The sequence below is a fragment of the Neopsephotus bourkii genome, unplaced genomic scaffold (assembly GCF_033783945.1).
Source record: "Neopsephotus bourkii isolate Nb327-2 ecotype Australia unplaced genomic scaffold, CSIRO-AGI_Nbou_v1 NB_1768, whole genome shotgun sequence".
Classification (NCBI taxonomy): domain Eukaryota; kingdom Metazoa; phylum Chordata; class Aves; order Psittaciformes; family Psittacidae; genus Neopsephotus; species Neopsephotus bourkii.
Genome location: NW_026902242.1, coordinates 4,642,511 through 4,665,981, shown reverse-complemented (window position 1 = coordinate 4,665,981; position 23,471 = coordinate 4,642,511). Strand labels below are relative to the sequence as shown.

The following is a 23,471-nucleotide window of genomic DNA, read 5'->3' as shown; positions in this document are numbered from 1 at the left end:
CCCAGAGAAGCTGTGGCTGCCCCATCCCTGGCAGTGTTCAAGGCCAGGTTGGACACAGGGGCTTGGAGCAACCTGCTCTAGTGGAAGGTGTCCCTGCCAGTGGCAGGGGTTGGAACTGGACGATCTTAAAGTCCTTTCCAACCCAAACCGTTACAAGATTCTATGATTATGCTTTCTAGTTAGAAAACTGTTTACCATGACCACACTTAATTTTGCCTGCATAATTTTGCTTCTTTTTCAACACAACAGCTCAAAACCATAAAATGAGAAACAATCGGACAAAACTCACAGCGAACATCCGCAATACCTGCTCTCCGCATGACGGATGCTACCCTCTGCTCCGCAGCGCTGCCGAGGAGCGCACCAACGGCTCCCCGGGGCACTGCCGGCCGCCTCAGCGCATTACCCGTCACACACTGCAGACAATGGGCCCCCTGTACAAGAGAACGCTGCCGGATGGTGCCGTTACGCGCCGCAAGCGCTCAGCCCCGGCCGTGACGGACCGCGGGAGCCGCTGTGGAGAGGGAGCGAGCGGCGGGAACTGCTGTGGAGAGAGAGCGGGCGGGGCCGCGGCGGGGAGCACAGCCCGGCGGCAGGTGGCGGCGGCGGCTCGGCCCCTTTAAGGCGACGCCCGCCGTAACCCGATCGCCGCAGTCGGAGCATCCTGTGTCCGGGGTAAGGCTGTCCCGTGGCCGCCGCCGCGGGGAGGTATGGCGGAGGCGGCGCCGCGGAGCCGGTAGCCCCGCTCCCAGGTGAGGCTGGCGGGCAGGGGTCCGCTGAGGGGCCGGGGCGGTGCAGCCTCTTCTCTGCCTCCTTCCCTCAGCGAGGAGCCGCCCACGGCGCGGCGCCGCCCCCCGGGGTCCGCGGGCCACAGCCCGGTCTGACCGCCCAAAGTGCAGCGGCCGCGGCGGGTCCGAGCGCTGCCTGCTGTCGCCTGGCAGCCGCCGGGGCTGACGGGGGAAGCTCGGTAATGTCCGCTGCGGGGGAGCGCTGCGCTTCTCGGGAGCCGGCCTGGGGAGGGTACCCCCGCGGCTCGCTGCCCCCTCAGGGGTTTGGGGGTGATTTCCCCTCTTCCCTGTTGCGTTCCGACTGCAAACTTCTTGCGGGGTTGAGGAGACGGATGTAGGTAAATGCCAGCGCAGCGCACAGCTCTGCATGTTTACCCGGTCCGCGTTAAAAGCGTGCCTAACCCGCTGGTTGCTTTGGCGTTTTAAGCGCAGAAGTGGAGTTTGGGGTGTGGGGAGCCTTGGATAGAAACGGGAACGGGATACGCTGTGAATAGCTTGGGTTTTGCAGCGTTTCTCCTTAACGCTGCTTACTGAGCTAAGACATTGAATGCAGTATGTCTGATCTGTTCGGAGCAATAGAAGCACAGCAAAACTCAGGCACTGCAGATGTTTTATTACTAGGCTTATTATAAACTGTGCAAACAGTCGGTGGTCCCACGCATCTCCCTGCAGATTAGTGCGGCGAGTTTCACAGGGTTTGGATTTGGCTCTCAGTTTTAAACCTATCAGGAGAGCATAGGGCTGGATGGGATGCCTTGGTATCACCGGCAGCTTTACAGTGTAATCTTGTTTGGACATTGATCCATCTCATCTTGAAATCCAGCCTTGAAAGGAGTAAAGGCTGCAGGCCTCATGCCATCTTCTGCATCTCCCTACTATGTTGTGTGGCTGTGCAGCTGCAGTTCTTGTTTTTATGATGTGAAAGTTGATGTGGAAGCAGTGGAATGAGGACATAAACGCTAAATGCTACTGATGGTACAATGCTAGGTAACTCTTCTGTTCCTTTATCCTCTTTCAGTAAGTTCTGACTTGTTTCTATTGGAAGTTCATGATGGTTTCATATTTGGGGTGAATGAATGTTGGGACTTGATATTGTTGGGCTTTTTCTTCTAAATTTCAAGTAGAAGTGGAATTGTAGGAAGACCACAGCATGTTGATATCTGAATGTATTTCCAGCTCTTACTGTGATTGAAAACTGTGTTAGTAGCTTGTTCAGAGTTACTGAGGTCAATAGAATAATGTGGTACTGTGCTAGACACATGTAAGCAGTATCTTGCTGAAAATTGTTATTCACTGATACTTACCTAAAGGCTACACTGAAAAGCTGCAGGAGTGAAGTTCCCATCACTTGTAATCACAGTTCAGCTGCATGGTTGAGGCAATGATTTGGGATAAGTCAGGAAAAGGCCACTGCTAACAAACTAATGGTGAAGAACCAACCTGGGTATAGTACTTTCTTCCCTGAATTACAATGTACTCACGCTACACCTCCCTCCCGCCAGCCTTCCACTAGCTCAAAAACTGTATCAGCAGACTGAATGATAATCAATGACCATGCAGTTTGGGAGAGAAGAGTATCCACTCATATCTAATCCATGAAGTTCTGTATCTTGATCAGACTTTGCAGGACAGCCATAAGAAGATAGAGGGGTAGAAAAACAGTGTAGTTGAAGCTGCTTTTGGCATGCTAACTTTGGCCATTGTCCTCAGGGCAAAGAAATCATATGTAATCAGAAATTTATTATGTTTCTTTTAAGTGATAAACTTTTGTTTGCCAACAGGAATGATTTTTCTTTGAAATGAAATCTGGTAAACAACAGTTAATTTTCATGTTAAACACGATATAGTTGAAAAGGAGATAATGAGAAAGCATTTATAGCTGAGCTGTTCTTCCATCTCACTTGAAATACTGTGTTTACACCTGGTCCTTGTATTGAATGAAAACACAGCGCTCTAAATTTGCTAGGTAAAGCATGACATTATTCTTGGACTTGGTATGTAATGTATTTAAGCGTCATCCTGATAAACATGTATGAAATCACCTTCTGAAATCAGTCTTGCAAAAGTGCTTGTGAGTATCTGTGAGACCAGCCACAGAGGCTGCGTGACTAGTTTCTTCTCTACTACCATCATACCTTTCTCCTCTGTGGGCATCACAGTTCTGTACTTGCTGGTAAGACTTTTGAGAGGTACAGGAATATGATACTTCTGGAAGACAGATCAAGCAATGTCCACACAAGTGCTTTTCCTTAAAGTGAATTCCCTATACAGGCTCCTGAGTAAAAAGATGAGGTTTTCTAATGCATTTCTTGCAAGGGGTGGTTGGGTGGTTTTCTGTTTAATTCCATAATCTCCTGTACTAAAATGAAAACCTGTCACACCCTGACACATTACTTATCTAATAAAATCTTCAGGTACTAAGGAGACAAAACAAAACATAGGGCTCTTTTGTCCAAGAGATTAAGTCAGTGGCTTTGAAGCTCAGAGGTACCAGTATAGTCGTTGCAGGTGAATAGAATGCGTAGCATCATGAGAATTGCTGTGTTCTAGTCAAAAGGATGTAGTAGGTGTGGTTGATGTTTTGCTGTGTTTCTGAAGAGAATTGTCTTCCACATTCGTTTTGGTTTCCTTCACTTTAGAAATGAAACCAGCTGGGTTTTTTTTCCTTTCACTGTCCAAGAGAGGAGTTGCTTACTACAAATGAGATGGTGTAACAATGAAGTGTTGGCCCTGGGAGCAGATTCTGGAATGGACACCCCACAGTGTTTTATCAGTGGGTTTAAACTGGGAGATAAAGAATTTTAATTAATTGTTTTATTCCTTCAGATAGAAAAGTTGTTGAAAATCAACTTTTAACACCCATTGTCTCTAGTACTTTAGACTGTGTCAAAAAGGGCATCAAATTTGAGTTGTATTTTGTATCTTCTTGATCAGTGGATGCAAATGGAGAAGTATGCGGAGAACAGTAAAAAGTACTTGAGAGAACAGTGAATGTATAGTATACATTCAGTATGGTGTTTGAAATTGTTTTGGTTTTGGCTGGGATAGAGTTGGCTGGGCTTAAACCATGACAGACTGGAAGTTTTAATAGGCTAGCATTAAAGAGTGTGCTATAGCATGTATGTGCTGAACTAGAACAGGCCATCAGATAAACAACTGGAATGAGCGCAAGTTTGTTGCAATGCACTGCAGCATGTGTACATTAAACTTTGAGTCTGGAGTAAGTAAAATGCACTTGGGAACTGAATCTTGTGATCCCACCCTGCTTATGGCCCTTCGGTCCATGATGCGTAGCTGTCCCAGATCATGCCAGCTGGGTGCCTTTTGGGTTATACTGAGCAGGAATAGCACATTAAATACAGTCTAACCACTGTAGAGTCCTTAGTACAGAATTACAGCTGGTCTGAAGCAAACACTTGAAATCCCTGATCTGGATGAGGTTTCACTCAGCCAATCTGCTCTTATTTGCTCTGCATTCTGCTTATGTAGCTGTAGCTTTTACTGTGGGTACCAGTCAGAGTCAGGTAATTCACTTTCTGTTTTTACTCTTCAGTTTTGGGGGGAGAAAAGAAAAAGGAGGAGAAGGAAAAAAAGTTTTAGATCATTGAAACTTCTGCTTCTAGATCTTTGAAGACAAAAATACACTGTTCCCTGGTCTGTGTGTAATACATCTTTCTTTTAAAGTTCTAAGTTTAAATGAAACCTGTGTTTCAATATACTCACCATTTACACCACCAAGTGAGAATACTGTAATTAATGCTTTGAAAAGTTATTATTCCAAGTGGTGGGCTTCTCTTTCTGCTCTGCCCTCCCCAAGGTAAAGTTTCTTTCTATCTGCAATGCAGATATAACTTCAAAACTCTAAGGCATGTTCCCTCAATCTCTAATGCATGGGAACTGTAAGTGCATTGCGTAATTGTATCAGTTTTTGCTGACCATTAGGTTGTTGTAGTAACATCAAACTATGCCAGCATAAGTCTGTTATTTTTAGGTATTTTCTTTGGTAAAACTACTACAAGTGACAGCATAAGAGCTATTAAAATAATTATTTAAGTATTTTAAATGAAGCCATTTGCCTTTTTCACCCTTTTCTGTTTAGCTTGATACAAGTTGACTTTTTATGAGCTTGTAATCTTTGCTAGTCTGGGAATATAAAACACTCCACGACACCATCCAACTGCATATATATGTCAAGGCCAGCTTGGACAGAGCCTTGGGTGACGTGGTTGAGGGTGAGGCATCCCTGCCAATGGCAGAGGAGTGCAACTGGATGATCTTAAGGTCCTTTCCGGCCCAAACCAGTCTGGCTTTCTATGATTTTATGGCGGAAATTTGTGGCTCGTGTGTTGCAAAATGTTGGTGACTTGGGAGGAATGACTGAAGTATTTAGAGACTGACATTTACCTTTGGAGTTGATTGGCTATTGTTTTAGACCTCATGGAATAGCTAAACACCCACTGTCTGAGAAGTGTGTTACCTCTGATCATAGGAAACTTCTTGGTGTGCTCTGAAATGGTGTGAAGTTCAGACTTTCACATGAAGAAAAAGAAGTTCAAATGCAATAGCCTATGTGCTCATCTGTGAACAGAGTGCAAATTGAGAACTGCTGTCTCCCTGAAGTGTACAAACATAAAGCTGCAGTGAGGCTGTTGCTTCCTGAGGCTGACCTGAGAATATCTCTACTGCAGCAGTTACCCAATTTCATTGTTGGCTTTAAAACCCTATTGGCAGCAGTCAGTCTGGTAAGAATGAGATTAGTTTTAACTCTGGAGCATCTTGGGACAGGAGTGGAAGCTTTTGAGCTAGTGGTTGCACTGGTCAGTGGTCCTCCTGCCCTTTCTGTGTAGATAAAATGCACGCAACTATAAGCAATGAAAATGTGTAGTATGTGTAAGTTTGGGGATACCTTAAACTATTAAGGCTTAAGTGGAAATGTTGAGCAAGATGAAACTTTTAGTGAGCAATATTTCTGTTGAGAAGTTAGCTGTCAAAACCACTTTCTGTGGCTGCTTAAAATAGTTCAGTGCAGAATGGACTGAAATGGACAGGTTGGACACCGCTTTGGGCAACATGGCCTAGGGTGAGGTGTCCCTGCCTGTGGTAGGGGGTTGGAACTGGATGATCTTAAGGTCCTTTCCAACTCAAACCGTTCTGTGGTTCTAAATTGCCACCTTCTTCTCTTCACAGGCTGAAGAACAATGGCTTCCTTCAGCAACCTGACTATTGGCATTATTGTTGCCAGTTTTACTGTATTTCAGTTCCTGTTCCATGTTTTAAGTTCTTGGGTGTCAACACGAATAACACCTGGTTTTAACAATCTCAGCCAAAAAAGGAAGGTCGAATGGAATTCAAGGTAAGAGTGTTCAAAACAAAATCCAGCTAATGACCTGCCTGGAATTGTCAACATCTGAATCCCCTATGTGTGTTTAACTCTGCGATTCAGGGTGCTTTCCTGCCTTTTTGAATCATAAAGGAAATATAGCAAAATGAGTTTTATTTGTAATATATTACCCTGAAAGGGTATGTAGTGGTGGTTGGAAAGAACCTTATGATCATCTAGTTCCAACCCTAACTATTCTATGATTCTGTATAGTATACAAGCTTCATTGGGTGAAATGAATTGATGGAGTATAACTTTATGCTTGAGTAGCCTATTGTAACTCTAAAATATTTTGCAGGTTTTTCCGCAGTTTGAAGCTCAAAACTGTGCTAGGTGGCTGTTGCTGCACTCAAAATGCGTTAGTTGTATCGTTGTTCCTCCTCAGTGCTATTTAAAGGCAGCATCAGGTGGATACTTCTAAACTTGTTTCCATTGTTCTAGGCAGCATTAGCAACTCAAATAGTCTCGCCTGTCCATTTGGCAAATGTCCACCTGCAGTGTTCTTAAAGGCCCCATCTTAATTTCAGTTTGATCTATGACTAATTACCTATCTGCCAGAACAATGCTGTAGGGTGCCAGTTCATGATACCAGTGCAGGTTTGGTTTATCTCTGTTACAACTGACAGTGGAGGCAGACAGGGAAGCTAAACTAAACTGTTATCATGCTGGAACTGAACTTTTGTCTCTAAGCCACATCAAGTGACCATAGAATTACATAATAGGCTTTCTGAGAACTTATTCCATGCCTTGTAGCTGTTGTAACAGCTTTGCATAATAACATGTGAATTGTCTCACACATAGCAGGTTTGCTGGAAATAACCTGCGCTGTAATCTCTGGGCTCTTTTGTAGTGAGCTGTTCAAGTTGATACAGCACCTGGTTTTACTTTTTCCAAGTTTTTTCTTAGGGTTGGTAGCAGGATGTAGATGTTAGCACACAAATGAGTTGCGGTCCAGTGCTCCATCCAGTTCTGGAGTTAGAAGGCATGCCACACAACATATCGTTCATCAACAGCTTGTTGATGTTATACCTGAGGAAAGTGAAAGAAAGGCTAACTGCTTGCCTTTCTACATAAGACTGACCCTTAACTCTGCTAACCAATGTTCTGTCAAACTGCCTCAACGCTCCAGTGTTTCACCAAAACAAAGAGGCATCCCAAGGAGTATCTTACACATTCAGAGGATGTAGATGGACATACATGCACTCTGCAGACAGCTGTGCAGGTAGAGAAAATTACTATCTCCCAGTAAAGTGAGTTGGGTTAGCTTAAATGATCTAAAAGCAGATGGTTGTTATTTTGTCCTATATTGAACTGGTGTAGGGAGCACTCACACAAATGGTTCTGTTGGCAGGCCTGAAGGAAACTGCCAACAGAACTGACACAGAGGATGGTTATGCATTTTTATCAGCTCAGCTGCCTGAAATGAGCCGCAGCATTGAAAATGCATTGTTACAGTTTGGAGGGTTTTGTAATCAAACATTGGGACTGCAGCTCTGGACTGTGTTTTCCATGCTGCCAATTTGTTCATTCTGACCTTCCAAGAATTAAGAACCAATAATGTAATTGCTTCTGGAATCTTAAGTGTGCAAATGCTCAAATTGAGTAAAATAAAACCTGTACTTTCACACAAATGTAATATAACTCTTTATTTTGTTGTGCATAAATTCCTGTTACCACTTCTACAAATACGTGATTGTACTGCTATTAAGCAGTTGGTAAATATGTGTATCTTCAGTAACAAAGGAATAAGTATGCAACTTACCAGTGCAACTTGTTTCTTTGCAGTTTAATGAGGAGTTAAAGGATACAAGCTTTGTCACTATTCTCAAAGAACTGTGTGGAGCTTGACAGCTTGACCTAGATTCCATATTAAAATGAAGTGTTGCACCGTTTCCCTCCTTCTGCCCCTTCTTCTATAGCAACTTCAAAGTCCAGAGTTGGAGGCAATCTGCTTCTTTCTTCCTTTTGGTTTTTATCCTCTCCCCCTTCATGTGCTGTGTTTGTGTATAGCTTGTATTCTAAACACTAAGGTTTGGATAACGAGCCGCTCCTGAGAGAAATTGCAACTGAGCTATATATTCTAAGACAAATTTTACTTCTTTCACCATTATCTTCTCCTCAGGTTCAAAACCACCAGGCATTTTTCAAATGCTAATACTATGTGCCATGCTTTGTTTTAAAGACAAAGCAAAGTTCCTAGCTCTCTGCTAACTCTGTGTTGCAAGAGCAGATGTCTTAATACTGGTAACTTAAATTTTTTTCTGTTTATTAAATAGAGAAAAAGATTTAACCAAAAAGCAGCCTGTGGCTAGTGATTAGTAAATGTTCTCCTTCAGCTTGTTACATTTGACTATTCAGCTTGCATAAATCTGCATTAATTTTTTTCGGAACACTGTTGAAAAAGTGCTGAAAATAACATGATGATACTCTTTAAACAAATCATAGAGACTTCTCTTATGAACGCACAACTAACTAAACTTCACGTTAAGCACATTAAGGAGAACATCACCCTTATTTGCAACCTACTCTGTCTTTGCAAAGTCTTCCAGAGGGAGTAGGATGATTTTCTCAGATCTTGCATGGTGGAGTTGAGACTCCTGAGAGTGATCGATGCACATTTAAAATATAAATGACTTCCAAATACATGTATTTAATATGTACAAAGACAAAACTAATAACTAACAGCATCTCTATATTTGTGTGCTTATTTTTCGTGCCGTGAATATGGTGCAAAGATGTTTCTGATGACACAGCATCAAACTTGGAGTTCTCATCTTTAAAGGGTATCCATGATTCAGTAGAGCTATTTTAGCACATTTTTTTCCCTTCCTAGCCACACTTGAGAACTGGGAGAGCAAACAGTAGCTACACAGGATTAAATGCAGTTTCTAGCAGTGTTAAACCCATGGCTAGAGGAACAAGGTGACATGTTTTGGACCCATGCCCATTGCATTGTTCTGCCTTCCAAGAATACATGTGGACTCCAAAGGGCAGGAATGGCTGTGTTCTGTGTGCTGGCAGAAACCCTGTCAGGGCCTCTGTAAATAGGTAGTTCTTTTTAAGTGCTTGTTAACTTTCAGAGTTTATCTACAGTGTGCATGCACCCTGTATACTTGAGACTGGTGCCATTTGGATGGGGAGGGGGAAGTGTGTAGTACCCAAGTATGGACAAGGCAACTCTGCTTATTGTGACTTTATATAGGACAAGAGGAGTGTAAATAAAGCAAAGCTTTAAGAGGAGTGTAAATAAAGCAAAGTGAGCTGCTTGTTCATATGAACATGTAGCTGTTACACCTCAGATACTCAGCTACCACCTTTTGTTATGCAAGTTTTCTCTTTGACAGCCAGAATCTACTCAAAATGCACTTGAAATTCTGATGCTTTCCCTGATAGGTTTTTCATTGAACGCCCCAACCTTCACTTGGCAGATTTATTATGGGTCATCTTATTAATTTGGTGCCTGAAAGGAGAAATTTGCTGCAGGACTCGTGGGCTAGTCTGAATGTGGATTGCATACAGACTTGCCAGCAAAATGGGACAACACAGCAAGTATTTGTTAGGGAACTGGATGTTATATTGTCTTTAAGGATTCAGTCATATAGGGGAAAATGAAGATCTGCTATTTTAAGACCACGTGTTCTGTTTAAGAGGCCCCTTGCTCCAATCTAATAGATTCCTTCTTTTTGACTGTTTTTCCCACCTCTCATTGTATTGCAGTTGGATGTACTGTAAAGATGATTGACCTTCACAGAGGTATCTGGATGCAGCTGAGAGCTTAAACACAGTATAGACAGTTGTGAGTGGCAGTACTTTCTTGTGACTGTAATCTCTTTTTTAGGACAGTGTCCACATTCCATGCCTTGGTGGTTGGTGGCTTTTGCCTCTATATTTTGGTATACGATGACGCCGTTAATGCTGACCATCTCTGGTAAGGAGTGTTACATGTATCTTGTGTTTATACAATGAAGTAACACAACTGAGTATGTTCGTTACTGAAATAATTAAGATCCCATTAAAATATGCAGTAATTGTAACATTGGCCTTTTCTGTATGTAGTAATAGATGACTAAATTGTTGCCTGTTTTGGATTTTTTGTCACTGCATTCTGGTATCTTTAGAGAGACCAAGTACAGGCTGAATATCTTACGAGATCTGTTAATCATGTTGGAAAGCAGTACGTTATTATGACTTCTCTTGTGTGTCTCTTGTGGTAAGGTTTATTAGACAGAAGTTTTTATTTTGCTTTGTTTGAGTAGAGCTTGTTCTAAGTAGTGCGAAAGAAGTCATGAAGGCAGAAATAAAAGCCTCTAAGTGATGATAAGTAAGTTGAATTTTTGCATTTACTAAATCATCCTGGTGTATTTCCAGGAAAAAATCAAATTAATCAGAAATCAATCCACTTTGTTTCAACTATTGCTTCTAAATAGTGTCTTCTGTTTGGATCTGTTTACAGTGATTGCTGTCAGTGGTGTTATTTACATTTGGTAGAGCAAGGAAAACTTTATATATATATATATATTAAAATCTAGTGGAAGTGTATCAAATCTGTGTGTTTTAAATGAAAGCTTCGGGTTCATTTCATGGGAGTATTTCTGTACATTGTTGCTTGGTCAAAATTATCTTAGCGGTGTCAGGGTCTTGTCAACTGCAAGTGCACAGAACATACTCCAGATGTGGAAATCGGTGTTCTCAGTTATTAAACTAGTATTTCTAAAATGTGTGAAGTATCAGTGTACTTAAAACAGTTGCAATGATTTGAATTCATGTTCATGCAAGTGATTAAGTGTAAATGAAGACCAAAGAGAATACTGCCTATGGCTTGACAAGTACTTCTATGCAGTCTGTGAGTGAAATACAATTTTGCATTAGGCTTTCCTCTACCAGTGAAGTCAGAATTTGCAGATGTGCATCTTCTTCTAAGGCTGACTTTTTATATTACTCTTAGTCTTGATTTTAATTAAATAAGACTGAAGAGGAAAACCACCAAATTATATGGGAAATGCCAGATGGCCTCTTGCAGGGCTGCTCAGTCTGGAAAACTAATGTCCTTTTGAAGTGCAGGCATAAGCTATAGAACTTAGTCATTTACAGATATGAAGGATGCATAAGGCTTTCTATAGGAGTCTCTTATTAACAATACAAGACACGTTTCTGCATCTAGTTTTAGCAGTTTCTAAGTAAATGTCCAGGAATCCTTCACGCAGCTTTCTTGCACTGCTCTAGCCCAGGCAGCCTGAAAATATTATGCAGATGCTCTGATTTTAGATTACTGGGAAGGTTTTGGTACAGACTCCTTCTCTCTCACAGTTGCCACCATCCTTGTGTAGTCATTGACTGTATGAATGGTATCCAGTCAGCTCTTTTCTGTGGGATTTAAAGATACCTCTATCTGTAATGACAAATCACAAGTTCTGAGCCTCTGTGTATGTCAACCTAAATTCTGGCTTCATGTGAAGCTTAAATGCATGATGCCTATGATACCTGTGTGTCTTGAAAGGGATCAGGACTCCTGCTGAGCATTTGGGTTCAGTGGAGACATGCAGTATTACTGTCAGGTAATGCCTGAATCTAGGTCTAATAGATGCTAGCAAAGGATAACAGAGACTGGAGCACTGATGAGCTAGAGGGAAGCATCAGCATACTGTACGTGTATCTTTTTTGATGCTCTAGGACTTTGCAGAACCCTTTGCTTTTTCTCTCTATGTAATACAGACTACCTAACATAGACAACGTAGAAATTCTTTTTGAGGTGGTGGGAATGACAGAGTAGAAAGTGTGGAAGTGTTAGAGATCAGATAAGGAAAAGGAGAATGTGTAAATAAGTGAATTAAATTGGAGCTTCACAGAACAGGTTTCTTCATACAACTGTCCACTTGATAGTCATTACTCTTTGTAATGTGTTTTATGATTCTGTATCTGCAAAGAAGTTTGAAAATAGTCATGTGCATGTTCATGTATAGTTCATTTGCTACAGATACTTCCTTAGCAATCACAAAAGAGAGAGCTCTTCCCTTTGCTTATTCAGATAACTCCCTGTTTGCCACCCCTCATTCTTCCTTGCATCAAAGCTAGGCTGCAAACATCAGGGCTTGTAAGCTCCATTGCACTTCCTATTCAAGCAAACAGGTTAGGAAATCTAGAAGATTGTAGGCTAAATTCTGAGTTTCCCATTAACTGATCTTAATCTGGGATTCTAACATGGACTCTTCTTGAAGGGATGTGGCAGATGGGCAGTGGAGCCTTGTACGTTGCTGAAGTGCAGGTTTAGAAAGTTCATAGAAGTTTTGTTGCAAGGTGACCATTCTCAAGGAAAGAACACAGGGAAGTGATTTGTTCCCTGTCTCATCCAGTTAAGTCACATTTACCAATACCACAGAACAAGCATACATTGAATCCTTTGCATCTGTTCCAGAGAAGAATATGAAAGTTCTACAGAGCAGGCTCAATCTTGGTGATGATTTACCAAAGTGTGTTGGGAGCACTTACAAGTTTGGGTGTGATGACAGAACTCTAATGGGAGGGCTGTAACTATCTCGAGAGTCTCTGTGTGTGAGAACACATCTGTTTATGCTCTGTGTCTAGCTGTGACTTTCAGAAGAGGTACACCAAAAGAAGCACTGGGCCTTCAACCTAGGTAGTCCATGAAACCAGGTTGAAGGCATGGAAAAATGTTCCTGTTTCAAGTTCTAGTTAAGAGAGCTTCTATGGCTCCATTCTTAAGGGCTTGTGAGCTCCAGGCTCTCCTGGTCATGTTTTTTTTTCTCATCTAAATAGCAGAAATGAGGCTTTGCAAATCCTTCTGTTTTCCTCTAAGCTTTCCTCTCCCTCAGGGAAGCAGTTAGTGTTAGATGCTGAGAAGGCCTTAAAATTTAGTGAACAGATTGTAGTAATACAGGAAATCTCTTCCACTGCTTCATTCCAATAGGATTAAAAAATAAAGGCTAAGTAATAGCAGTTTTACTGCTTTCTAGCTGAGGGAGACTTTGTGTTGGAGGTGCTATAAGCAGAGTTGTGTTCCTTTGATCTCAAAAGGTTTACAGCAAAACTTTCTTTCGTAGATTGTCTTGTGCAGTCAGTGTTGGGTAAATCTCTACAGCTGTCACCTGAAGCTCAATTCATACTTACACAAACAAGCTTACACCACTTAATTAAAAACATGTTATGATCTTTATGCAAAGGAAAAGAGATTTGCTTGCCAAACTCAAAATGTGGCCATACAGAGGATGGTGGAGGAAAGGATAAGTGCTGTAATGTGGATAATTCCCTTTCTTGAGGTGTATTCACAAGTTTGGGTTTGTTGAACATCCTTGAGGACCTGACGTTGTCTGTATGCTACTGAATGCCTGCTAAATGTTTGGCATCAGAAGGCAAGGGACAGAAGGTGTGAAACTCCTCTGGAAAGCATTTCTTCTCAAAGGTTCCTTAGTTTCAGAGAACTGGCAAATAATTCCTTTCATGTCTCCTCCTACTCTGTTTATCCCTGTAAGTATCCATCCTCTTATGAATATGAAAAGTACCAGCTGAGCAAGATATTTTTGTCATCCTTAAAGTTTTAACACTGGCAGAAGAACAAAAATGGAGATACAGCATTCTCTTTTATCCTCTTTTCAGAGAAGCCAGCTAAGGGTACGTGCTCTGTTCCAGTTCTAGACTCTAGCAAGGCTCTTGGGGCACTCTCTGCCCCAAGGCAGGGGGTGGGTATTCCTGGTTAAGGTAGTTAGTAGATGACTTATAGCTGGGTGAAAAAGGAATCCATTTACATAACTAGGACCTTTCTTAACCAAATCTTGAAACATCTTGCTGATGGGCTAAGAATAAGGTGACCTGATAGGCATTATGTTTTTGATATGTGTATATCCTTTGCAAATTGCCTTGTTACAAAGGGTGTAACTATGTATTTTTGGTATGTTTGCAGGGGTGACCCTTCAATTGTGAAACTGAATATTGCTATTACCACAGGCTACCTCATTTCTGGTAATTATGCAATGTGTATATGACACACAGAACCTGTGTGTTTACATTGAGTCACTATGCCTATATATTTATACTGAGTCACTGTGCCAGGGATGTGACATGTGTATACAATGCAGTTTCTCCTGTGCCTTTTAAAATTCCTAATGGAGTTGTGGGTTGTGGTGGAATGACAGGATCTTGCCAGTGGATGTGGAAGATGAAATATCATCTCCCCAAGTATGGAGGAAGTGCCACTGTGTGGCTTCATGATGGTTTGCTACACAACCACCAACTCCAGCTGAGATTTGTCCTTCAGCCAGTTGAGAAGGTGTTAAAGCAGTGCCCTTCACTCCCTCGGGGCGCTTACAGCTTGTGGCTCTATTGTCATATGTTTCTTCCTATGAGCTCAAAATGCTGGCAGAAGGATTTTAATAGCCTTCAATACAAGCTGAGGTGAATGATGGCATAGGATCCTGCCTGCCCACCTCTTAGTCTCCCTTTAAGCGAAAATTTAGTCATACAATGGGGCAATTTTCATTATTTTCTCGAAATGGCATTTTATCCCATATATGTGTCCTTAATTATTTACCGTAAACTAAAACTGCTATGGGAATTTTGCTGCAGATTGCTTTGGAGCTTTCTTTTACGGTGCATGGAGATAATACTGACTTATCAGAGCAAGAACTCGGTGTGGCTTGGACTATTATCAGGGAAAGGTACTCATGTTAGGATAGAGTCTGGTCAGAGACTGGACTTCACTATCTCCCAGACTAGTTTTGTCACCCCACTGGAGAAAGTCTGGTGATTGGCACCCTCCGTTAACCTGTGGGTTAGTTTAAGTCTCTGGTTTTTTCCATAAGAACTTCAGCTTTCATGTTTAAATTCATTGGTATCTATTTCTGACTAATTATGCATTAGAATTTCATGATGAATTAATGAATGCCTTTGAACAGAGACCTGAGCCTGGCCACTCATTCTCTCTCACTTCCTTGTATAGTTAATGTTTAATTATTAATAGGAAGTGGAGCAGCTATGTCAGGTGATATGAAGTCCTGCCTGAAGGTAGCTAATATAAAAGAGATCAAGACTCTCACTGGACATACAAAAGGCACACGAATAAAATCTTTGATTGGAAACCTTGGTCACTAATATTCCAGTTTAAAGTACTCATTTGGAGCAAGGGGGGGCAGAAATTGCTTATTCCAATACAAAATCTTCTGAAATCTTAGACCATCTTGGGAGAAGAATGTTTCTGTCAAAGCATTAACTCAGGCCCACTGCATCACTGCTGCAGTAAATGGAAAGTTCTGATTAAAGAAAGCAATCATGCTTCTCATTCCAAGTGTCCCTGGCAAAATATTTTTAGTAAATGGTTCACTGTTAGCTAATATAACTCCTTTTTGATTCACAAGTGCCCTGTAATAGATCCCTGCATGTATTTGTATATGGCTATGCCTGCTGTAGCCCCCATCCCCCCCCATTTTGGTGGTTTTTTCACTTCTTCCAAATATTTGGGTTCAGAAGTGTGAGGTCTCTCTCCAAGAGTCTGAATGCACCTTTTTCTTCCAAGATGTTTCAGCCTCTGCACGTCTATTTAAGTGAAAGTTGTAATTTATAGCAACTGTTGGAAGAAGACTGTTTCTTTATGCTTTGACTAAAGTTGAGCCTCAGAATAAAGGTTTTTCTCTTCTGAGATAGTGTTTCTATTGATGCCCTCTGTTGGCCTTTACACCTCTAAAGCTATTGTGAGGTAAAAGGTAATATAATAAATTGTTCTTTATCGTTATTTCTTTTCTCTTGTAGATTTGTTGCTTATTCTTTACTACTGGAAGGCAATTGGTGACAAGTATTTTGTAATACATCACTTGGCAGCTCTGTATGCTTACTATTTTGTACTGGTGAGTGCTGTATTTTTCCAGTCACATAACAAGCAGGTGGCATTGAAGACAATTTAAGAGGTCTCATTTGCTTAATGCTCATGAAGTTCTTCATTGGTTGGTGCTTTAGCTTTGTGAAAGGTGTATTTCTATTTACAGTCACTGTTACTTTTGAAATGGTTTTATCAGTCATTTGTGGTATGTGTGTAATATTTCACTATTACAGTCCTTTAACGCAAATGTGTAACTTATTTAACAGCTGAGCTTAAAACTCTGTTTTTGCTGTAGAGAGACTTTTGACAGAGGGCGTTTTCAAATGGTTGTAAGAAAAGGCTTTCAAACAAACTCCCAAGTGTGAAGTTACTTGAAGAATTGGAAGGAAATGGTTCCAAGGGGTTATGTTCTGCTTCTGATTGTATTGCAAGGCCATTGGTCAGTGATCCCTAATCCTGGTGGAGGATGTGCTACAATCAGCTGTGTGGGCTTTCTTCTTTATGGTTACTTTGGTGGGGAAACAGTGGATGATTAACTGTGTCTATCTATAAATATCTGTCACATACATAAACTGAAGGGAAAAGGGGAAGAGAAGGATACTGTCCTAGGATAAAACCTCACTTTGTTATTCCTTGCTGCTGCTGGAAGTTCTCAAAGCTGCCCATATGACTTGGTAGAAGTCCCATTGACCTCTAGAATAATGCTCCTGATTTCCTTCTGTAAAGCTTACGCAGTAAAAAAGAAATCTTATAAAATGCATTTTACTTCATTTACCACATTTCTTTGCCTGCCTGCTGTGTGAATCCCAGCCTTACAGTGCTGAAAGCATTGAGGTGCCAGATTACTGTCAGATTGCCCACGTAATGGGGATGAAGTATACTGAGAAGTAAATGCTCTGTTTCGGCTGAAGATAATTGGATCTTCTAATGTTATCATGGATGAAAGTGAATTAGAGCTGAAGATTAGAGAAATGAAAATACCAGTAGCAAGGCTAATCCCTGATGCAGGAAAATCATTAGTTGTTTCTGGATTTAACAAAGTCTACTTTGTGAGAACTTCATTTAAATCAGTTCTTATTATTTGCCCTTGGATGTCTGTGTGTTACTCTAGTTCTCTTATCTTCAAAGAAAGTTACTCCTAAGTATCTTATTTAAAATATGGCTCTTGAAGATAGGAAAGAATGATGAAGAACACAGATTCTCTGTTTGGTGTAGTGTGATCTGATGTGAAATCACTGAAGTAGTGGGTACAAACACGTTTGATGGGGAAAAGGGGAATCATGACATGCACTACACAGATTGTTCGTGAAGCCTACCAAAATGTTTTAAAAGTCTTTTTATCTCTACATTTGCTGCTGGCCCAGCCATTGTGTAATGGGACACAACCAAACGATAAGGCAGAGAATATGCTGTACTTTGTCACTTGGAGGAAAGTGCTCAGTTACAACGTGTATCAATGTGAATGTGCCACGCAGTCATCTGGATGCTGCCACGGAGGAGATGTGATCATCTTCCAACTCACAGGGCATGGCTGGGGCTGTGACACAACTGCTGGAAGGGGTTTCCCTTGCAGTGTGCAAGAGGCAAGAAAAGGCTTTATGTGCCCTTTCTGCTGCCAAGGAAGAGCTGGGAATTCATCTTCACTGGGTGAATTATGTTCCTAAACCAGTGCAGGGACACGTTTCTTTAGCTTATGGTGTTTATTTTGGGGCTTGTTTAAACATTGAGAAAACCCAAATCTTCATCATTCTCTTAGTAATAGCATTATTATAATTCTAACCTAACTTGTGCCAGTCTTGCATAGCATGGCCACTTAACTGTAAGCTTAATTTCAACAGTACTGATTTGAGCTACCTGAAGGACAGTTGCAGCTTTGGAAGTAAACCTTACTCTGAAGCTGGGAGGAAGTAGCCTAGAGCTGGTGAACTTGTTTGCTATTGTTTTAATAAAGAAACTGAGATGCTGTGTCAATCTGTGTGTACTTGAAAGCTGTAATCAAGGTTTCACATCTCTGCTGTTGATGTTTCAATGTCTGCTTTGTTTTGCTAACCAGAGCAAAGGTCTGCTGGCTTACTTTGGAAACTTCCGTCTGCTTGCAGAGTTCTCCACTCCTTTTGTCAATCAGCGGTAAGTGCTCAGGGAATGTTTGCATCATTACTTTACAGCTTAATTTGTATCACGATTTCTGCCACTTGGGAAGTGTTTTCTGTTGTCAAATGGGAATTTATATATATTGTATTTGTAAATACATATATTAATATATACAAACTAAGGATTACTATGTGCAAACCTTTTTTGCTGCTATAGCTGCAGCAATATAACTAATGCATTCATCCAAGGTCCTTTTTAGAATAGACCAGTCTTCATATCTAATGCCATTTTAAAATGAAGCTTCTGAACAGAAAACCTGACAAACATAATATTGTTCATTATCCCTTTTATGTTAATTTTTCTAATAAAGCCATCATTTTCAATAGGGATTTTTTTAGTACTGTGGATTAGGAAACGATAACACCATCAGAATCCTAGAATGGAATTGCATTGCCCTACGTAACTGGAAGTTTATTTTGCAGTGCTGCACATGTATAGATCAGTATTAATATATGAATACATGAAATAATATAAGTGCATATTCTTTATTTACTTTCAAAAATAGATCTGGATATTATTTTGAGGACTTAAACTAGAAAAATAATAAAGCACCTAAAATATACCTGGTTAATCTTCACACTTGTGTTCAAAGAAGGAAGTGGCAGAAGGCATTTTGCAGAGCTCAGTGAGCTGAAGCCTGCTATGGCTTCTGATCACAGTGTTGCTATGAGAATTGCTGCTGCGGGTATCAGAACGGGAGCACAATGATGCCCTGTACCACAGGCAAAGGAAGCAGTCAGGGGAGTTTTCGCAGTGCTCCGGGGAAGGTGACCTCTCTCCTGTGCCATAGCCACTGTGATCCAGCTTGGTACAGGGATTTGCCCCAGGAAAACCTCACCTCAGGAGAGGGGCTTTGGTATAGGGCAGTGCTGTCCTCCTCTCCCATAACTTCTGTACATGTGTGCCATCTGTTTTCCAGGCATCTGGTAGAGAAAGGATAATGTAAGGCAAAGAGGGACTGTAGTCCTCCTGCAGACAGGGTATCTTGACTATTACCCGTCACTGCATTATGACTATAAACCCCAAAATACTTGATGAGACTGCATCATTCCTCAGATTTCTAAGAATAAAAAAAGATTGTGCTGAGACCCCTTTCAAACATGAGCTTGGCAAATTGAAGTTGCAGGAGGGAAGGATGGGTTAATGACGGTCTCCAGAAGTTGCTTCCATTTGCCCAAGCAGAGTGGAGTCAGAGATTAGAGTCTAATGTAGTCTGTGCTCCCGTGTGCACAGAAGAACTGAGGAATAAGTAAACTTCTTTAAACTTATTTTTAGTAATACAAGGAAGAGGAGAATAAGAAGATGAAAAAGGGTGTGTTATATTCTAGGTTTTTATATTGACATTCATATCTGAGTGAATGGCTGTTGTCCCAGCTGACTTCCCCTGAGACAGAAGTACATCCTGGGTTGAAGTGGTACCTGTACTAATGCTTATCTTCCAGGCTGAGTTAGGAAGCATTGTGATACGTCTGGCTATTAAAAGTAATATGTATTATACTTTTTTAATGCCTGGGAGGAGATAATGTGTCTTTGAATACGGGCTCTTACTGCTTTCTCAGAACACCAGAAATCATTGCAGGAGATAACAGTTCCTTGCACTAAGGGACATAATCTTCTTAGTGCAGGAATGTTTTTGGGGGTTATTTTGGGTAGGTTTTTGTGTGAATATTTCAGGGTTTTTTTTAATTAAATTTGAAGAGAGCCAGACCCTCAGGGCAGAAAGTAGTGGATAATGATAATTACTTCCATTGTGTTTCATGTTTGCATTCTTAGGATTACCAGAACAGCTATTATTAAAGTATAAAAAGATACTCTAATCTCAGAACTGTCTATGTATTTCCTGTCTGTGTTGTTAGGGAGATCTAATTGGAGGTTGTCTCCATGCCAAGCATTTAGATCTTGTAATGTTAGTATCAGCATCTATGTAATTAAGTGTGAACTGTTGTGGGTAAACTTGTAGGGATACACGTGATTTATTGACTTGTATTTAGCTGAATTTGCTGGGAGAGGGAAGTTGCTAAGCAGATGTCCAGTCTTCTACACTGTCCCATTGCAGTGTATTTTAAACCCTGGTTTTATATTACTTTTGGAATCTGCATTGTAGATATCAAGGAAAGTACAGGCTCTAATTGTCAGTCTGACCAAAGATATCAGCTCTCTCTGTTCAGCATCCCAGTGAGTGTTTCTGTGGTGAGGTATCCTGCTTCTAGGCTGGGCTGCCACCTTGAGTACCTGGATTCTAACTGTCTCAGGATCCTTCTGTTAGAGCTGGATGTCTGGCAATTCCCTTTAGCATATCTCTAATTACCGAACATATATATTACCTACTATATCTCTAATTAATACTAAGCATTAATCTGTAGGTAATTAAATTGAAAATTACTTTCAAAATCCGTTTTAGAACTGGTATCGTATTAAATAGTTTTACCCTCATATCTCTTTGGAAATAAATGAATTATTCCACGTCTCCTCCCCATCTCCCATCACGAATACAGTGATTTAAGGAATTTTCTTCTGTTCCTATCTTTAACCTGCCACTGCTGCACTGATTTTTCCTTGTGTTTATTCTGGTGTAAGTGTTCCTTTTCCTAATAGAGTTCAACGCAGGGGTTCTGTGTGTAAAGCAGTACATAAATCATGCCTCTCTACTAATGAATTCATATGCAATAATTACTTTTTTTTAAGACCATTTACAGTAGTAGTAGCAGGAGAGGGGCTTTTTAGTTTTATCTTTTCATAACATACCTGGCTGTGACATGGTTTAGTGCCATTTACACTGGTGGGGAGGAACAGGAGCAATGCCAACTCTAGAAACTGGAAGATAGAGCACTGTCTAGATTACCGTATCCAAGTACAATGCTAGAATTGCTTTCAGGGGGAGGAAATTAGATTCTTAGTTGCCCATTGGTGCAAAATAATAGTATCAAGTAATGAGTCTGTATCATTTATCGTAAATTTCTCATATGAAATTTGTCATTTTGAATTAAAATTATAAAGTGTATTACACAACAGCACTGAAAGGATGCTGGTTGTCAACTGGTTTCCAGTTCCAGTTGGGATTTTCTTCATGTTATTCTGCAGTATACCAGTTATCATATACTGCTTAAGTGGGCTTCAGCCAAGCAGAAGAATTTGCAATTAAGCCAAGACAGTGTAAGAATTTAGAAATTATAAAGTTGGAAGCATTTAATAACTTACTGCTTAAAAAAAGGGAATAAAATATTTCTTTAATGAGATGGCTTCAAGTCTGCCTCATCTCTGTGACTGCTGCTTTTGCAGGTGGTTCTTTGAAATACTGGGGTATCCTAAATCTTCCAAGGCCAACATCATCAATGGTTTGCTGATGACAGTTGTGTTCTTCGTGGTGAGGATTGCCGTCATGCCAGTGTACTACAGCCACGTCGTTTCCTCCTTTGGAACAGAGGCTTTCCACAGATTAGGGTTTGCAGCCCAGAGCGCCTGGATTATCTCAAGTGTTGTCTTGGATGTTATGAACGTGATGTGGATGGTCAAAATTGCAAGAGGATGCTACAGAGTCATCTGTCTTATTGGACGGGAGGAAGTCAAAACTCACAGAAATGGCAAATCTGACTAGAAATCACACACATAAAATGCAATTCCTGCTGTGAAAGTAATCTGGGTTCACTGAAACAGTGCACATTTCTGCCATGGAATGATCCTCTTAAGAAAACAAGGTATTACCTCTGTACTGACCTTACTCTTTCCCTAACCACACTGCCTGCACACCCAGGGCCACGCTCTATGGATCCTGTCTGGTGAGGAATAAAAGCAAAAGCTCCCACAAATGAGTTCCATGTGTGTGATCTAAGCAGTTACAAGCTACTGAAGTTAGAAAGGAGCAGACTGGTTACTTATTTGTTGTCCACCAGTGTGTTCGAAGTGTTTCACTCAGGTTTCTCAGATTAATGTGTTTTATAAACCCAGCGAATATAGAGATCTCTCTTTTTTTAGGAAACAGAAACTTCCCAAACTCCTGATATGGTGCAATTTTCCTGGCACGTTTCTATGTTTTCTTCCGGGAATAACAATCAAGATTTCAGTCTTGACAACTTTTTAAGTTTTGCAGGAAAACCTAAAAATGTAGGTTTGGTTTTGTGAAGTCTTTTTACTGCTTTTTGTTCTGCCTTATATGAATGCAAACCATTTTGGGCAATGTATGAGGTACAGTGATCTAAAATGCTGTATTATAAAACTAGAGAGTAGCTGAAGAAGCGTTAAAATGCTCTGATTCTAATGGGAAGGGTTCGCTTTTGCTCTGTTACATTACGTGCAATTCTAACGCTTCTAAATTGCCCATGGAATTGGTTTTGGCAGTCAATATGGTAAATGAGGTGTGGAAATAGCATCATTCTGACACATTTCTTCTTTGTTGCTGCTACTACCTTGGCGAAGTGTTGCAACTCTCCATAGAGTATTTGTAACCACTGGCTCTTTGGAAGCGAAGTTTAATTGTAAAGAGGTAAAATTCTTGTGTTGATGTGATGGGTCACTTGCAGCAGTCCTTGTTTTCTGATCCACGATGACCCATTTGATCAGAAGTACTGAGGTTTTTGTCACGTTTTCCTTGTTAATCACAGCCTGAGGTGTTGACTAAACCCATTCTCAAGTTAACTGTGCCAGACTTGTGTAAAGCAGATCTGTCAGTAGGTACTCTGTTCCTTCTTCTGCAAGCTGAAAGGTTTGGAGGCTATGATAGAGGAATCTTACCATCTGGGACTAGTCTTGAATCTATTTTCCAATACAGTTTGAGGAAATTCTGGGCTTTGTTTGAGTTTTAAAGAGTTTTGAGAGGTGCACTGCTGTGTAGTTTGGTTTTGGTTTGCTCGCTTTATACCATAGCTGAATTGGGACTGATTAACTCCTGGTTTTTAACTTGCTGTGGTGCTTGGTTGGGTTCTGTGTTTGTTGGTGTTTTTTACATGTTGCTTGTTGCACCTTCTGGTAAGGTGTGCTGAAAGCCTGCATTTTCATTCAGTGCACAACCCAGCTACTTTAGCAGACTGCTTCAGCAATTCCTTTTCAAACAGAACAGTAAAGCATTTACCCTGTGTAGGATCATTAGTTTTCCTCTTGTCCTGTTCCCTGTAACAAAGCTGGGTGATGTGAACTCTCCCTTCTGTAGTCAGAGGTGTGATTGTCCCAGTCCTGTGCTCTCAGTGTTTGCATCCTTCAGGAACTGGATGGCTGTAAGGCCCCAAGAGGACCATGTAGGCTGAAATGCCTTCTAACCGAGGCAGCTGTGGTTAAGTGTAGTTCCCCAGTTAAATGATGCTAGGAAGTATTGTTTGGGCTAAATAATATACATTTT

The 23,471-nt window shown here is 41.0% G+C and overlaps 1 protein-coding gene across 4 annotated transcripts; it reads left to right on the top strand.

The window, feature by feature from the left end:
• Positions 1-594: 594 nt before the first annotated feature.
• TLCD4 (TLC domain containing 4) lies at positions 595-22,111 on the top strand. 4 transcript variants are annotated; one of them, XM_061379209.1, is made up of 7 exons: positions 595-752; positions 5,976-6,141; positions 10,007-10,096; positions 14,084-14,142; positions 15,925-16,019; positions 18,045-18,118; positions 21,422-22,111. In XM_061379209.1, the coding sequence occupies exons 2-7, from the start codon at positions 5,987-5,989 to the stop codon at positions 21,735-21,737; spliced, it is 789 nt and encodes a 262-aa protein (XP_061235193.1). In that variant the 5' UTR covers positions 595-752; positions 5,976-5,986; the 3' UTR covers positions 21,738-22,111. The 4 variants fall into 4 exon arrangements, with proteins under 4 accessions (XP_061235193.1, XP_061235194.1, XP_061235195.1 ...); XM_061379210.1 differs by lacking the exon at positions 595-752 and adding an exon at positions 851-967; XM_061379211.1 differs by lacking the exon at positions 595-752 and adding an exon at positions 1,646-1,775.
• The last annotated feature ends 1,360 nt before the right edge of the window (positions 22,112-23,471 follow it).

What these genes read in the sequence shown, in the direction of transcription:
- TLCD4 (XM_061379209.1), top strand. Translation starts at nt 5,987, where the DNA reads ATGGCTTCCTTCAGCAACCTGACTATTGGCATTATTGTTGCCAGTTTT. An exon ending in AAGGTCGAATGGAATTCAAG is followed by an intron (nt 6,142 to 10,006) that starts GTAAGAGTGTTC and finishes TCTCTTTTTTAG; the next exon opens with GACAGTGTCCACATTCCATG. An exon ending in CACAGGCTACCTCATTTCTG is followed by an intron (nt 14,143 to 15,924) that starts GTAATTATGCAA and finishes TTTCTCTTGTAG; the next exon opens with ATTTGTTGCTTATTCTTTAC.